At 39.0% G+C, this 17,523-nt stretch overlaps 1 protein-coding gene across 1 annotated transcript in view; it reads right to left on the bottom strand.

Moving 5' to 3' along the window:
• Window positions 1-3,436: 3,436 nt before the first annotated feature.
• The window catches only part of NEDD9 (neural precursor cell expressed, developmentally down-regulated 9), a 33,645-nt gene continuing 19,558 nt past the window's right edge, over window positions 3,437-17,523 (bottom strand). The window contains exons 2-6 of the mRNA XM_029283116.1: window positions 12,505-12,606; window positions 9,634-9,735; window positions 6,998-8,191; window positions 5,486-5,575; window positions 3,437-4,458 (exon numbers count right to left, since the gene is read on the bottom strand). Of these exons, the coding sequence (XP_029138949.1) occupies window positions 3,949-4,458; window positions 5,486-5,575; window positions 6,998-8,191; window positions 9,634-9,735; window positions 12,505-12,606 (1,998 nt within the window). The 3' untranslated portion in view covers window positions 3,437-3,948. The remainder of the gene's footprint in view (window positions 4,459-5,485; window positions 5,576-6,997; window positions 8,192-9,633; window positions 9,736-12,504; window positions 12,607-17,523) is intronic.

The following is a 17,523-nucleotide window of genomic DNA, read 5'->3' as shown; positions in this document are numbered from 1 at the left end:
GACCTTGAAACAAATTCCAAAATCATGTTTAAGAATGTCTCGGTTTCAACAGCGAACTTTGTAATTAGGGTTTTGCTGAATTGGGTCATTTATTTCAGAAAACTATCACTCCAGACATACTTTGTGGAATAAGTCTTAGCATTATAAAACCATCTTGTTCTGTGAGATAGCAAAATAAATGAAATATATTTGTAGTCTATTTGCAAAACGGTCTTAATGTTTTGCATGTGCCAAATGAACCTTTAAAGTTTGGAATTTATCCTAGGGAACTCCCATTAGCATTATTGGGATTTTCCTAAGGGTGAGGAAGCAACATCTATGACCCCCAGAACAACTTAAAATGTAATACATTACTTTATGTTCTGGTCCTTTCAATGGCCCAACATATTACTCCACTCCCACCACCCCCAAAATGCATACTGTTTTTTTTTAGTTTTTTCAACTTTATTTCCAAATTTCAGATGGGGCATATGTGTATCTGTGGGTTAAATAAGCAGGTACACGGTACAAGTCTCAGTTCCGCTATTTGAGAAGGCTCTCAATAGATACAGATGGAACTTGCACAATACAGTAAATGGCTAATAAATTTGAATGAATGAGTGAATATGCTTATTTTACTTTACTGTATCTACAATATGGTTAATTTGTATTTTTATCGTATTTTATTCTTATTATGTACATGTTTCTGCATTGTTTTATTTTGTTTCAACATTGTAAGCTGCCCAGGGTCACCTTGTGGGGAGTGAGGCGGCCAACTAATTTAATAAATGAGCAAAATTGTCCTTCTCCTAATACTACCTTGTAGAAAAACTGTCAATTCTTAGCCAAGCAACTTAAGTGGGTGAAAAGTTCTTGATGCTCCCTCAGCTTGGTTGTTTGCCTACAGATGTTTCATCACCCAACTAGGTAACATCGTACCAATAGCATTTAGACTTATATACCGCTTCATAGTACTTTACAGCTCTCACTAAGCAGTGTACAGAGTCAGATCTTACCCACAACAATTCAGCTCCTCATTTTACTAACCTTGGAAGGATGGAAAGCTGAATCAACCTTGAGCCGGTGAGGATCGAATTGCTGGCAGTTGGCAGAATTAGACCGCGATACTGCATTCTAACCACTGTGCAGTAATAATAATAATAATAATAATAATAATAATAATAATAATAATAATAATAATAATAATAATAATAATAATAATAATAATAATAATAAAGTTGGGAGGGACCTTGGAGGTCATCTAGTCCAACCCCCTACTCAGGCAGGAAACCCTATAACATTTCAGACAAATGGCTGTCCAGTCTCTTCTTAAAAACTTCCAGTGTTGGAGCATTCACAGCTTCTGGAGGCAGGTTGTTCCACTGATTAATTGTTCTGTCAGGAAATTTCTCCTTAGTTCTAGGTTGCTTCTCTCTTTGGTTAGTTTCCATCTGTTGCTTCTTGTCCTGCCTTCAGGCGCTTTGAAAAATAGCTTGACTCCCTCTTCTTTGTGGCAACCCCTGAGATATTGGAACACTGCTATCATGTCACCCCTCGTCCTTCTCTTCATTAGACTACTAGACATACCCAATTCCAGCAACTGTTATTTATATGTTTTAGCCTCCAGTCCCCTGATTATCTTTGTTGCTCTTCTTTGTTGTCATACATCTTAAGTGTGTAAGTGAGGTTTGCTGCCTGTTCATATATAGTGTTGACTAAATGGATCAGTAAGCCTGTTTCAGCTCAGCCTATCCCACTAGGTTGTTAGGGAAATAAGTTACCTATGTAAGATGTTGGATACTAACCTAACAAGCTCTCAACAAATAAAAATTGTAATTCTTATGAAGAATGATGTATAATAACTGTAAAGCAGCAATGAAAGTACTCCTCACCATGCTTCGTTGGCTAATCTTAGATCAAGGCTACCAGTTGCAGAAATCAGTATGAAACAGAACAGTAGGAATCTCTTGACTGCAATTGGCAGCCCCGAGATCTGAGTCAACGTGCCTAGGATTGCAATGTAAAGCATTATCTGCCAAGTAAATATACTGACTACAAAGACCCAGACTGCAAAAACATGCTGTTGTGTGCAGAAAAGACCTGTAGTTTATTTAAGTTGACAAGTTATCACAAGGTTGTAGGTAACATTTAGTTAACAGTAACCTGCTGCATAAGCAGCGTGCAAGAGTTAGCTTAGCTCAAATGTTCACAGAGCAACAGAGACAGAAATGCCATTAAACTTTCAATCATGACTGAGCATTGCTAGCGCACTGGCCCTTTAATCCTCACTGCTAGACTTTAAAGTTACCCTAACTCTATTGCGTGGCAGCAACTGTTACTGTTAAAGGAAAAACTCTGAAACAGCAGGCGGGTGTAGCACCATTAATGTAGAACAGGGGTCTTCAAACTTGGCCCTTTTATGACTTGTGGACTTCAACTCCCAGAATTCCTCAGCCAGCATGCCTGGCTGAGGAATTCTGGGAGTTGAAGTCCACAAGTCATGAAGGGGCTAAGTTTGAAGACCTCTGATGTAGAATATTGATGAAGCACCTGCAAGGAAAGACCTAGGATTGAAAAATGTATTTATTTATTTATTTATTTATATTTAAACTTCTATGCCGCCCTTCTCCCCAGAGGGACTCAGGGCGGCTCACAGCATGTTAAAAAACAACACAAAAAAAAACAACACAAAAAAAAACATTTCCCCTATAAAACCAATTGTTAATCAACTGTAAATACATAACAAGACTGATATTTTTTTTCTTGTTACCCAGAGAGGCTAGCTCATCCTGCAACTGCTGCCATATCCACAAATTTGTGGTATAAGTTTGCCTGGCTTGCATAATTAGACAATGATCTATTGGACTCAGGGCTGACCACTTGATGGAAGCTGTGCCCCATGCAGTAGTCTTGTTCAGCTTCTCCACCTCATAGTTGGTAAGTGCAGATGCTAAAGATCATGCACTCTTCAACTGAATCATATCTATTGTCTTCCTGGAAGAGAAAGATAGATATCTAATTGCTGGTTGTGGTTTGTAGCTCCACACTTTGACCTTTTCAAGCATCACTTAGTATACTTTTCAGCCTGTATTTTCTGGTTCCTTATAGCTTGAACTCAATTCAGGGTGGATTCTGACTCTGAACATTATCAGATCTTCACAAAGGGGAAACCAGTATTATTGTAAGGACAGCAGATTTGGACTGCTGAAAATCGAAATAACCACGACAAGAAAGGATTAGCATTTAATATGTCTTCACTTTCATCTAGAGTTAATCTAGATTTCTGAAGTCCAAACTGCTGGCCCTTACTCTTATGAAGTGTACAATTTATGTCTTTCAAAATGGCAGTCTCCAGAATCTGAAGTAAAATTAAGACGGTCATTCTGAGTGTGTCCCTTTTGAAATGAAATATGTGGAAATAAACTTGCTTTCATTTCCAAATAAAATTTACAGAGCATTAGTGTTAAGGGGGTATAGTTTATTTACTAACAATTATTCCAGATGGGGTTTGTAGGCCTCTTTCCTTTGGACATAAAACAATATTTACTTTAAGAGTTGCCATAGCCTTTACAACATTGTCTACATGACATTATTAAGCTAAAATAAAATATACATTGTAGACCCCGAAAGGGAAAAGTAGCATCAGGTTAATGGGTATCCTAAAATCAAGCCCTTATATACATCACATAACTGATAGATGCTTTTGTTAAGGTGCTTACATAATAGATTCTATGAAATGTCCTCACATATACATATACGGCAATACCACTTGATATTTATAAATGTATATCAAAACCAATAAACTGAGATTGCTGAAAATCTTTGTAATTTCTAATCCATAAGATGAATTTAAAAATTTCCATATAAAAACATCTACAGAAAAAAAAATACATGATCAAGTTTAAAATCTGTACATATTATAGAAGACACATTCCAGTTCCTTGTTGATGTGAGTCCATCTTGTGCATCTCAATAAGAGGTCATGTGAGCCAAAGAACACTTAAACAACTGTGCGTAATGGGAAAGATCTGTCACACGGTCCACCATATCTTGCAAAGTTGCTGTGCTAGGATAATTCAAGGCAGCCACCTTGGTTGACATAACGATGCTTTTGAGCAAGTCACACAGCTGGTTGCTGGAATTCATGATGCTGTTGCGCATTTCCTGAGTGGTCAACTGCCTAGTCAGGGTGTCCCCAATGAAGACCAGTTTATGAGCACTTAAGATGACAAACTTGCTATGAGCGACAAAGATCCTTGGGGGCTGCGCAGCACTGATGCAGCTGAAGAAGGCATCAATGGCGTTCAAGAGGGAATTAAAATGAGTTTCACATTGTTCTGAATAAAACAAAAGAAGCTGCCTCTCTTGAGTGGCTACCAGGTTCTTGGTTGGGTGAAGGCTTTGAGGTGATTTCCACTTTGAGATGTCATTTTCAACCGGCTTTGTGATTTCTTGTTCCAATCGCTGGAACTGATTCAACTGAAAGGCAAATAGGAAAGTCAACACCATGTAGTTCTATCAGTGCTTGATACCCTTCCTTTTAGTAGATTGTTGAGACCTGACAAGTTCAGCCTAGGATCAGTGGGCTACAGTGAAGAATCCCAAGATGGGAAGAAGTATAAAACATTTCTTAACTGTTGATTATTATGATCCTTATGTTACAAGCCTGTATACTGTCATTTGCAAGGAATGCAGGTTTAGGGATGCATCAGTGAGCAACAATAATCTAACATCATCATGATTATGATGACTTAAAAAACAAACATCCCCAATGGGTACTCTCCAATCATCCAAGAAAACTGAAGAAACACAAACAGGTATGAACTGTTGAGTGGCATTTGGGAAAAGAAGACAAAAAGCTACTGTGGGTGAGGAATCAGAGTGTAAACTGATTATCTGAATTATAGTATTCTGGAGAAGATCACTTGCAATCAATGGAGGCTTTAAAAAACTCTTCTTCTCCACCCACAAATTCATGCACATTTTTCTCAAACATGATTTCTTGTAGGAGTGGGGAGAAGACTTGGACTCTTCCTACTCCATGTATGTTAATTCTGTTCTGAAGCAGAGAAAATATAGCCAGGAATTAGAGTAGTATCGTACATAATGTACTTCTATTTTAATTTATCTCTTTGTAAGTAAATATGTACTTGGACAGGTTGCTTTCTTTTATTTTTATTCATTTATTAAACTTATATGCCAACCATCTCACTATCTAAGTGACACTGGGCAACACAAGCTTTTTTTTTTTAAGCCTCTGTTGATGCAAGTGATCTTTTAGGACAGGCATGTCAAACTCGCGACGTCATGTGACATCACGCAACGTATCGGGCCGGTTTTGCCATTGCCAGCAATGGGGTGGGCGCGGTTTCCACGTGATGTGTCCGGCCCGCGGCCCGGCAGTTTGACACCCTTGCTTTAGGACATTTCTACCTCCCAGAATTCCAGGGTCCTTGTCTTTCTATTTTGCCTTCCTGATTGTTAGGATGCTACTTGTAGGAGTTACCTGATGATGCTCCAGTTGCATCTTGTTTTGCTTAATGATGTTTTCTTTTTCCAGCAACTCTTTCTGTTGCCTTTCAAACTCTTCCTTCCCCTAATCAGAGAAAATTTGAAATACAAAAAAAAAAAGTCACAAACAACATCTCTTGAGATGGCAGTTAACTAGTTTATTAAACAGCAGGTATTTTATTATGTTTACACTCAGGTTTTTCATTGGTAGCGAGGAAAAAGTAAATGAGAACAGTGAGAACTTATAGTTTTGATGCGATCCTAATAAAAAAGAGTTGCACAACCTGCGAAATGGTAGGGAAGGCAGTAAAGGGTTTTTGTGCATTCTGTCATATGGCTGGAGCCTTTTCATTTTTATTTCTATTGACCTAATGATGGTCCAGTTGCAGCTTGTTCTGCTTAATAATGTTTTAACAGGAGAGAGAAAATGGCTGGTTACTGCCAGAACATATCTCTGGAACCCACAATCCAACTGGCTTGTCTTGGTATTTACATTCTCTGATGCACAAGTAGGGAGAATGGAATTGGGAAGGACAATAATGACTCACTGGCTAGAAAATGAAAGAGATGGTTGATCCATAACACAGATCTTAGATATGTTCCAATATCTAAGGGGTTGCCATAAGTGGTGGGATTCAAATACCTGTACAACCGGTTCTCTATGTGGATACAGGCCTGGGCATCCAAGGCCTAGAACGGACTTCCAGAAGTGGCATCCATGCACTTCCGGCAGGCCGTTCTAGGCCTGGGAGGCCTTCTCCAGGCCTCCGAGACCTAGAACGGAGTTCAGGAAGCAGTGTACATTCAGCTGGTTCTCCGAACTCAACAAAATTTAGCTACCGGTTCTACCAAACCAGCTCAATCCTACCACTGGTTGCCATAAAGAAGAGGGAGTCAACCTATTCCCCAAAGCTCCTGAAGGCAGGACAAGAAGCAATGAATGGAAACTAATCAAGGAGAGAAGCAACCTAGAACTAAGGATAAATTTCCTGATAGTTAGAACAATTAATCAGTGGAACGACTTGCCTCCAGAAGCGGTAGATCCTCCAACACTGGGAGTTTTTAAAAAGAAATTGAACAACCATTTGTCTAAAATTGTATAGGATTTCCTGCCTGAGCAGGAGGTTGGACTAGAAGACCTTCAAGGTCCCTTCTAACTGTTATTCTGATATCTAATCAGGCCTAAAATATCCTGAACTCTCATATATCTCGATATAGAAAGACATTTTTGTTCCTCACCCATCAATCAGGTTTGGGGCATTCATGATTGAATGATTGGGAGTATACCTGAAAAGCAACTGACTTGGGAAGTCTGCTTCTAAACAATGTGTCTATGACCACTTCAGGCATAGTTTGAAAGGACAGTTAGAAGATGGATTTTATTCACTATAGCTAAATGGATAGGAGTAAAGCAATAGCAAGAAAGGACTGCTGACTTCAGGTCATGCTTATAAACATCCCAGAAGTCTCTGGGATGACACATCTAGAAAAGGTAGGTGGAACTTACCTGCAAGTGCACATAATCGTAATCGTCCATCCAGCTCTTTTCTAAGCTATTATTGCTGTTGCATTGGTAAGGCTGGTTTTTAGAAAGGAGTGGCGATAGAGAGGTGCAGTGGTCCTGGTTTTTATCTCCAGGATGCAATGTTAGAGCCTGAGGATTATCATACACATAATCAGCCATAGGATTCATGCTCTCTGACACATTTTTTATATAAGAGCCGCAAGGTCCTTGTTTGAAGAGCACCTCAGCATTGATGCTGATGCTGGTGGTCAGTTGTTTGGCATCATCTGGGATTGTCCTTGCCACCATAATGAAACGATCCAGGTCATCACATTTGTTCTGAGGCTTGTTGAGTGCTAGGACATTCAAGGACCAACTACAATTACTGAGATCATGGCTAGTCTGGGTCAAAATCTGATAGGAATCTTCCAATCTCTGCAGCTCCCTCCTCATTTTATTGTAGAGGCTAAGTTCTGAAAGATAGGAAGCATTGGCAGTGGCCCCCTTTGCAAAATGTAGGTAGTCGACCAATGACTGTTCCACTTTGTCAACGGCAGTATGTATCTTATTGATGTATTTTTCCATGTTCTCATACGACCGCCAGTCAGGATTGATGAAGGCCATCAAACTGGAGACAGCATTTTCTACTGTGTTCTGATTCCAATAAAGTCTCTCTATGGCTGTGTCAGGATCCAGTATTATTCTTCTGTCCTGAGAAGGACTAGCTGAAAAAGAAGATTCCTTTGATGTTGTGGAAGATGTGGACATGTTGCTCCGGGTGCTCCCTGTACTTGAAAAAGACAATCGGTTTATCCCATCAGTAACATCCGGTAGCCTTTTAGTGTCCTGTGTGACCTGTGGAGGGACGTCATATATTCCTTCTTTTCCATCTGGGTTCAGACTTTCACCAAATGCCAGATGCTGTCCAGGAAAGGGAATTCCCCGAGGGGTGTCATAAATATCTGCCTGGGGAACTATTTGCTGTCCAACAAATTGAGTTTGGTAGCTCACTGGAATATCATAGAGGCCTTGCTGGAGTGGTGTCAGCTCAGAAGAGACGGCTGCCTTGGCTATGGGAGGAGGGACATCATATACACCTTCTGAGCTCGCTTCATGCTTTATGCAACCAGCCAAATCAGTCATTCGTTCTCTAGCATCCACATCATCTCTGCATGAGGAAGAGGGGTTGGTACAGATCTGGAACATAACCGGCAAACTTAAGTTACTATGCTAAAAGAAATATCTTCATGACATTAAGTTATCAAATGTGTATGACCACCATTTACATGGAGAACAAGCAGTGTTACTTCGTGGAAGAGCTATTTCTGGCTGAATATGGTCAAATCTCAGAAAAAATAATGTAATTGTTTGAAAATAGCCAGCCAAAGCTAGTATTGGCACAGAAAGCAATTATTTAGATGGTTTTCCTACCTGTACATTATGAAATATGAGCAGCTGGAAACATGAGTTTCTGAGCTACAATCTTGTCAAGGACAAACAGAGCCCAACAAATATCAAATCTTGTACAGTGGATACCTGGCATAAACTGACAACTTCACCCTATAATTTATACCTCATGGATACTGAAACATGCTCTGTATAAAGACTTTTACAAATTGATCCAGTTTACACATCAGCCTAACAGTCACTGACTAAACCCATTCCCCCGGCCCCTAAATCATCAACATTATTTGCATGTCACTGTGTAGTACTCTTTGAACTTCAGTGCCCTGTCCTTTTCCTTGCTCTTTTGTTGCTGTGCATCTAAGTGTGTATGTTTAAAGCTGTTCCCTAGTAATATAGCAAAATTACTTCAGATCAGCAACAATGGAGAAACAGTGTCGTTCAATCTTCAATATAGGAGAAGAAAAATTCCAAGGGCTGGGATGAGGAAAATATCCCTGCCAGTGGAAACCTTTGACCCCACCACCAGTGAGAAAAACTAGCACATTTATTTTCATTGTGTTAATTTTCCAGAGCAGCGAAAGAGCTGATCAACTTTTAGTGTTAATTGACTTAGTGTGGAAAGACTACAGCAGCCTTACAAGTTGGGGAGAACCTCAAAGCCTGCCTCTTTCCTCGACTGGAGTATGTGGGAGGGCCCTTGCCAAACCAACTGGACTGATACAACTTGCTAAACCAAATGAGTAATATTAAGGGTTCATATGATGTGTGAATCCAGTCATTGTATCACAGAAGTGAAGTCCAAACAAACCGACTGCATAACCAATGTGCATCCTGATATTAACAATACATAGAGATTTGTGCTGATGGAGCCTCACAAAAGATTCTGTCTTCTTCATAGTTTTTGAACTCTCCTTAGATAAGTACAAAGATACAATCAGTCCATTTCATGTGTACATATTTTTTTTTAAAAAAAACACTAATTACAAGAATATCTTACCTAAGGATAATAATTATGCTCAGCAATATATCTTTATAACAGTTATAAAAAAAAAACCAAACAAAAAATAAATGAGCTATAAAGCTTGAGGGGAATGTTAAGAGGCCCGGAGTTCAAAGCACTCTGCTAGTTCTCCCATCTTCTCTTCAATGCAAAATATACTTTTTGTTTAAACATGTCTTCAATCCAGCATGAAATTACATGTTTGCTTTAAATGGAACTTCAATAAACTTACCCCCTTGGTGGGAGGAACGTCGTAGATCCCTTGAGATTTCATATCACTCATTTGAGCTGCTTGTGGAGGACTTTTAACTGATCCAGGGGGGACATCATAGATCTAAGCAGAGAAACAATGTATTACGCAAAAGAAAAACCTCTTCGGCCTTGATGAAATCCGGTCTGGGCTCTCTCTAATTGATTCCTTGGCAAATGGCATGTCTTGGTAGGATAAACTAAAGCTGCTCCAGCCAATAGCCGTGAATGTCTGTCCAATGTCTCCTGACAACAAACAAAATTTGTGTATGGTCTCTCGGTCACCCTATTCTCCCTTCCATGAACTTTTGAAAACAGTTTGGCTAATAAGCCAAGAGGCTTATTTCAGGGCCAGCCCTACGATTAGGCGCAATGAGGCAACTGCCTCATAGAACAGAAGTTGGGAAGCAGAAATAGCTCTTGCTCATTCCTCCTGACTCTCCAGGATGACCTCTGGAAGACAGTGCTGAGTGTCTCACATTAGCCCCTTCCAAAGAGGTTGCTCCTCTCGGACGGCCTAAGAGTAGGACTAAAGTCCACTTCACTTCTGCATGTAAAATGAAGGAGGAGGGTTTGTGTGTATGGGGGAATATCTGTTTGTTCTTTACCCCTTGGCAGTGCTCTATTGCTGGCAGATTTTCTGCCTCTGATGTTTTTAAAGAAACACACCAGAAGCAGATGAGTGAAAGTCCCCTTTGATTATCGAGGGGATTAACTGCCATCAAGGCTTGGAAGTGCTCGGGATTTTTTTCGGGGAAAAGAAAGAACCAAACAAAGTCAACTAGTCATTTAAGGGTTCTTGCATAGCTCAGCAGGCAGTTGTAGCCAGTCCTGGTTCTCGGATCTGTTTATTTTTATGATCAAAGATGAGGGACAGTACAGTAAAGCAAGCACAATATGCTGTATTGTTCCCCACCTTGGATCCGTAATGGGGAAAAAAAAAAGATTTACATACTGAAAACATAATGTACACAGTGATTCTCAGCTAGAGAAGATAAAAAGACAGAGTTAAGTCCTTTTCACTTTATAAAACTGTGAAAGACCTTTGGTAGGTCAATTATTTTTCAGTCCAAATCACTGCCAAGAAGAAAGAACCAGGTAAAGATGTATTTGAAGCCATATATGCCGTCAGGCTCAGGATGATCCACCACATTGAAAAAAACAAAACAAAAACAGACCTTGATCCTTCTGAAATTTTATTTCTTGTGATTTATCTCAGCCCCCCCCCTTGCTGTCATCTTTACTTTAAATATGAGCGCAGCTGCTGCTGATAACCATGCTTAATCCCCACACTGATGTCTAATCCCCAACAATTTTTATGAGGTGCAAGAACACTCCTCACTCTGTTGCACCAAGACCAGCAAAAAATATTCTTTCTATATATTAGATGTAGAGCTACAAAGATTTTATAAGGTCATGTGTGAGTGTGTCTCTCTCTCTGTGTGTATATGTGTTATTTCTCTGTTCCTGAAAGAAAAGCTCCAATAATGCCAAAATAGAACCAATTTCACGTTTTGTGGATCACAGTATTAATAAAATCAGAAGCTATTGAATCCCTTAAGGAAAGAAAGATAGATCTGGCCACTTTGAGGCCTCTTTACACCAATCATCAGGAATGTTGCATATTATTCTTGTAAAGCATGTTCTCCCCCCTCCCTGCCCACCGTTTTCAATCCCACTGGAATATGTTTACTTCAATGAAGTAGACTAGATTTCATCAGGGCTTGCCCAAATCTAGGTGTAGTATGTGATCATGAATAAAATGGAACTCAGTCTAGTTAGCCCAGTAGACATTTAACACAAATAAATTAAAAAAAAACCAAGACTGGTTTTCAAATAAGTACTTCCTGTTACAGTAAAACAGGGGTCTTCAAATTTGGCCCTTTTATGACTTGTGGACTTCAACTCCCAGAATTCCTCAGCCAGGCATGCCTGGCTGAGGAATTCTGGGAATTGAAGAACACAAGTCATAAAAGGGCCAAGTTTGAAGACCCCTGCAGTAAAACCTCAAATTAATAGATGCCAGTGATTTTGGATGTAATGAACAAATACTTGGTATGCATTCAGTCCCTGTTTAACAGTGTAATGCCTATCAAGTTTTTGTTAAAGTGTGTTTATCTACTAAATTAAGACTTAATTGCAAATGACACTATTATGCAAACAACACACACGTGGATTTAATGGACATTTGTCCATTCTCTCTATCTCTACAAAGACTCTCTCTCAAGTCATAGTTTTACTGTAGTTGAATTGATGTTCCACCAATATCGGCTCTATTTATTGTAAATGTTCATGGGAAAAATGGTTTCAGCATTTAGGAAAAAAAATTCTATGCAACAGACAATATTTATGGCCTTCACATATTTTTCATGATCAGTTGAATTAGCTATCTCTCTCACAAAAAAGAGGTAGATTTCCTTCTTTTCTGCTTCCCAACTTTCACTGTATTTGTAAACTATTCTGGCTATCTAGAGAGTAAAAAAGTTAATCTTATCAAGATTAAAAAGAAAGCAAATCACATGTTTAATTTAGAACAGCGGCTCCCAACCTTTTCTATATCCCGCGCCCCTAGAACGCTTCTGATATATTCTCGCAAAAGTTCAAAATAACGGCAAAACGGCAAAAGTTCAAAATAACGGCAACGAATTATGCACATACACTATAATTTTGAAAATTCAAGTTTTCGCACACCCCTGGAATATCATCTCGCACCCCCAGGGAGTGCGAACACCCCCGGTTGGGAACCCTTGATTTGGAATGTGAGAATGAGATCTGTTCAGAAGGAATAGATACAATGTCAAGACCTTGGTGGCAACTTAATTTCAGAGCTGATGAATTTTTTATTACTACTTACCCCTTGAAGAGGACGAACTGGTAGGATATCGTAGGTATCCTTCTGGTATTTGCCAGGAAACTCGTAAACATAACCTTGTCCTGACCTGATTGGAGTTACCACCTAAAAGTTAAAAGAGAAGTACACAAAAGTATAAGTAGTGACCATTTGTGGATGCATTTTATCTAGTGGTTTTATTAGTCAGAAACTTAATGCTTCTTATTTTGGATAGAAAAATATGCACACCCAGCTAGGATATATAGTTTAGCTCTGTACTGGATCATAATGAATGGCTCTGTTTGCACATTATTTTTCTTATGGTTGATGTGATCACAGTAGGTTCAATTAACCTAATTGACATATTGTTCACACGGCACATTGAACTATCAAGTAAGGTCACAGACTGAGTTCAGTTGACATGCTAAACTGGAATGTGGTTAATTTTAATTCAAAGCCAGTGTGATTACAATTTGGACTGATCCACCCTACACCATCCTCCCACAAATGCAAGTAGCAAGTGAAGGTTAGGCTTAAGTGTAGGAGTCAGAAAGAATAAAATGGATTAGAAATACAGTGAAGTCAAATCCTTCTGCCTTTTGTGCCAAAATCCCAATCTGGATTAGGCATGTCACATTTGCAATACATTTTTTTTAAAAAGCTAATGACGCAATTGCTAATTGCTTTATCTCTGTTTTGATGTATTCTAATAAATCAACCTCATAGTTTCATACTAATCTTGGGTAACAAATGAAGGCTTTACAACAAATTTGTCAATGAAAGGCAACTTTTTAGTTTTGCGTGTCTTTAAAAATATTATAAATCCATTTACAAATAGTGTTTATAGAATAAACTGATACATACGTTAGGGAACAAAACTAACATATGTCTGAAAATGGATGGCTAATCAATGAATTGCTTAGTTTACGTAAGAGAGGGCATCGGAGGAATTGCTTTGAATTCCTCAAATAGGTAGCAAAAACATTAGATTTAATGTATGAGTTTGGAGAAAATGTAAGTAGAATTTATTCATATACCTATTTTTAGTGGGCAGTCACAGTAAACCAGTTTATACAAATCAAAAGTAGTTTACTCTGGTTTAATTGACATACAAATCTATGCCAATACAGTTCTTTGGCAAATAATCGTAACTGAATCATGGTTTGCTGTACAGTTCACTAATTCTATCTTACCACGGATGATTATATCTGAACTCAGAATGGGTATATAGTATTGGCAGGAACTAACCAAATAATTATTTAATAAACATTATTCAAATGTTATTATAGATTAGAGTTTGGTGTGAAAGTACAGTATGGTGGTTTTTTTTAATTATTATATTAAATCTTATGGTTTCCCTCTTCAGATAGGTAGAATGGCTTGGCTAATCATTTTTCAGTAAATCTGGGTTTATACTTGAATGATTCAAGTTACATGAATATGTCTTTTAGTGGGTTAAGCTAATTCTCCATCCAGCTTTTCAGTGCTTCTTGGAAAAAGTCTTCACCATCACCAAATATATGATCCTTCCAACTAGCAATGTGAGGGATTAAACCCCGAACCTTCTGTATGCAAAAAATTCATTCAGTTAACTGAAGTTTGGGCAATCCAAATTTGTTCAACCTGTTTCCCAAAAATCTACCATGACCACACAAGTAGGTACAAAGAAGATCTGAGAAATCTGAAGGAAAAGCATTTAATAAACCTGACAAGCAGGCAACAAGGAAATTATCATTAGAAGAACATGTCTTCAAGCTCTATATATTTTGCAAAACAAATGTCTATCCTTGGGGCAATAGGCACCGACTACAAAAGTAATGCTTTTCTTTGTCATTACCGGATTCAGAAACACAGGTAGCAAGAATGCTGATTTTTCTAAGAATGGAAGTTTTGTTTCAGGTCTCACATCAGACTTGAATGCATTTTGGCAATTTAGAGAACAATTTCTACCCTGCTATTCAGGTCCCTGTGAGCTTAAATGGACTCCAGAAGATGGTAGAGGACAGGAAGACCTGGAGGAACATTGTCCATGGGGTCGCGATGGGTCGGACACGACTTCGCAACTAACAACAACAACATTCAGGTGCTAGAAGCAAAGCGCTTGACATAAAAGTTGCAAGATTTCTTCCCTGGCCTAAGTTCATACAGACACAACAAAATTAGAGTCTAAATAAAAGTGACATGGGTAGCTATGTAAACTGAGGATGAATATATAAATAAATATTCTCAGATCCTTATTTTCCATTGAAATACAGAAAGGTAGGTTGCCCATTAGAGATGAGGAAAATTCATCTCAAGGGTTTTTCACTTGAAGCGTTTAACTGCATGCAATCATTTGATTGGTACATCAACTTAGTCAACCAAGCCTATAATGTAAATTTGTGTTTTATGTATGTCTTTATAACCCTACAAATGTGTTAATATATACAAACACACAGGAAACAAATGCCACAAGCTGTTTCAGTTTCTTTCACTCCTTTGAACATACAAGCAATTTTGGAGTCAGTCTATTCTTAAGACTGATGCACAAAATAATACAAGTTAGATGAGAGAGAGGGAGGGAGGGAGAGAGGGAGAGAATTCTCAATCATGGCAATTTTGAAATCTGCTACTTTGAATTCTAGCCAAGGACACCTGTATCATATGCATTTCTGGGTATTAATATTTTCTTAGGAATAATAAAATGACAATATACACCCCTTGCAAACAGGGATACTCTTTCTTCCGTGTATTTATCCTTAAAGGCTTACTCTAAGGAGGGCTTCCAGGAGTTATCCCAAACCTGTGTGAACATCTAATTTTTGCAAATAGTCAAATCATCTGTTGCAAAAGGCTTTATCCCATATACTTAGTGTTGTAAATTGTTTTTTGGAGACTCTTAGTTGTGCTGCTATCATTTATGACTTAAATAAAATGATTGAAAATTATTTTTTTTAAATCAATCAAGTGTTGATTCATTGATGCAGCTTCTCTCCTGAACCTGAAATTATGGGCTGAGTCACTAGCCTAAAGTCATCCAGGCGGTTTTCATGCCTCAAGCAGGATCAGAATTCACAATTTCCTGGTTTCTAGCCTGGTACCTTAACTACTACAGCAAACTGTCTCTCCAGTTACGGCCAGGATTGGTTTTGTAATACCACAGGAATTACATTCTCTTGGATAGGTGATCACAAGCATTTTTAAAATCAATAATCAACAACTTCTCTGCTGTCTGGCACATAATTTTTAAGATTCAAAACCCACTGCAAAATGACAAAATGATCTGTAGGCTTATTTTTAGAAGCACATGAAAATAGTCTATTTGGAATTCTAAATGTCTTTGTAAATCAACTTGATAGATGTCCTCCAAATATGTAAGTTGGTTTTAAAATAAAAATAAAAATACAGGACTCATTAATACAAGTGAAGTTTCATCCCTTGATATCCCTTGGTATAATGTTTGCAGTTTTTTGTTTGTTTGTTTTTTAATCCCTATGTATTGGAGATAAATATTTTCTCATCAAATATTAGCATCTTTAATGAGTTATAATGACTGCCTTTTTGTCCTTTTTGATATAATTTATAAAAGGGCATGTCCAGAGAATCAGAGCTTTCTATCTCCCATGCCTTTGGATTGCAGTATAAAATGCACCCTTGACAAATTCTGTTGTTTGGAATAGTTTTGCTGATTTATTTTCAGTACATCCCTGAGTTCTGAAGGAGCTGGCAGATATGATCTCACAATCACTGAATGAAAACTTTCAGAGATTCTGGAGCAATGAGGGGAACTGCCAGAAGACTGGAAAAGAGCTGATGTAGATCCAATCTTTATAAACAGTGGGGGGGGGGGAGTGGATCCATAAAACTACAGGCCAGTCATCTTGACATCAATAACTGGAAAAATCCTGGAAAGGGTAATCAAGTAGATCAGTGGTTCTCAACCTTTTTAATGCCGCGACCCCCAACCGGTCGTAAGTCGAGGACTAAACCGATCGTAAGTCGAGGACTAAACCAGTCGTAAGTCAAGGACTACCCAACCGGTCGTAAGTCGAGGACATTCCCTGCCCGGGAGCGCCGCGCATGCGTGGTTCCGCCCCCTGCGCCGGCCGAGGCGTAGTTGGCAAGTGGCAGAGACGGAGCAGGCCGATCACCAGCTGGCCCAGCCCAAGGGAGGTAAGGCACCCGCTGGAAAAGGGAAAATAAAATGGCGGACAGCCTTGCTTGGCGACCCCCATAAAATGGTCAATCGACCCCAAATGGGGTCGCGACCCATAGGTTGAGAACCACTGCCCTAAACTAATTTATAGAAACTAACTTTAAATTCCATATAATCTTGCTTTTAGATATTCTGTAGTAAATAGAAATGTAAGAGGTGAGAAATTATACAATTTTCTATCAATCAACCAATGGGTGCAAATTCTGGCTATTGAAATGTACTAGTTTTTGTGTGGTCTGAAAGAATAATGGAGTTATCTTATGATACTTGTCTTATGGGGTCGCGACCCATAGGTTGAGAACCGCTGAAGTAGATGGTTTGTGAGTAACTAGAAATGAACAAAGTGATCCCTTGAAGCCAGCAAGGGTTTGTTAAGAACAGGCTACACCAAATATTATTGACTTCTTTGATACGAAGACTAGTCTTTGACTCATAAGCTTAATGTGGAGCCTGCCCGTTATATTCGCAAGTCATGACAGTCATTAAGCACGGTGACCTGCTCTCTCCGATGTGGCTGTTAAGCAACCATGTGCGTTGTTAAGTGAAGCACAAGCTACCTCAAGTGTATGGGAGGCATGGGTTAGGGTTAGGCACCCTGTGCTTCACTTCCCACCCCCTGGGGACCCTGTATGCATTGGGCCTGCTTTTCCCCCCTACACACACACTGGTCACTGCAGGCATTGTGCTGTCACTCTCTCTCAAGCCTAGGAACCAGGGAATGGTAAAGTACTTGCGATAACCTGCCAAGATAACTGTAGGAACTGGTCCAGGCAGTCACCAGAAGTCAGCTCTGATTTGAAGGTGTCTCCCAGGAATTTAACCATGTCAAAACTGAGACCGAACCTTTG

This window comes from Protobothrops mucrosquamatus, unplaced genomic scaffold (assembly GCF_001527695.2).
Source record: "Protobothrops mucrosquamatus isolate PMUCROS unplaced genomic scaffold, P.Mucros_1.0 scaffold23, whole genome shotgun sequence".
Lineage (NCBI taxonomy): Eukaryota > Metazoa > Chordata > Lepidosauria > Squamata > Viperidae > Protobothrops > Protobothrops mucrosquamatus.
This window is presented reverse-complemented; position numbering and strand designations above follow the sequence as displayed.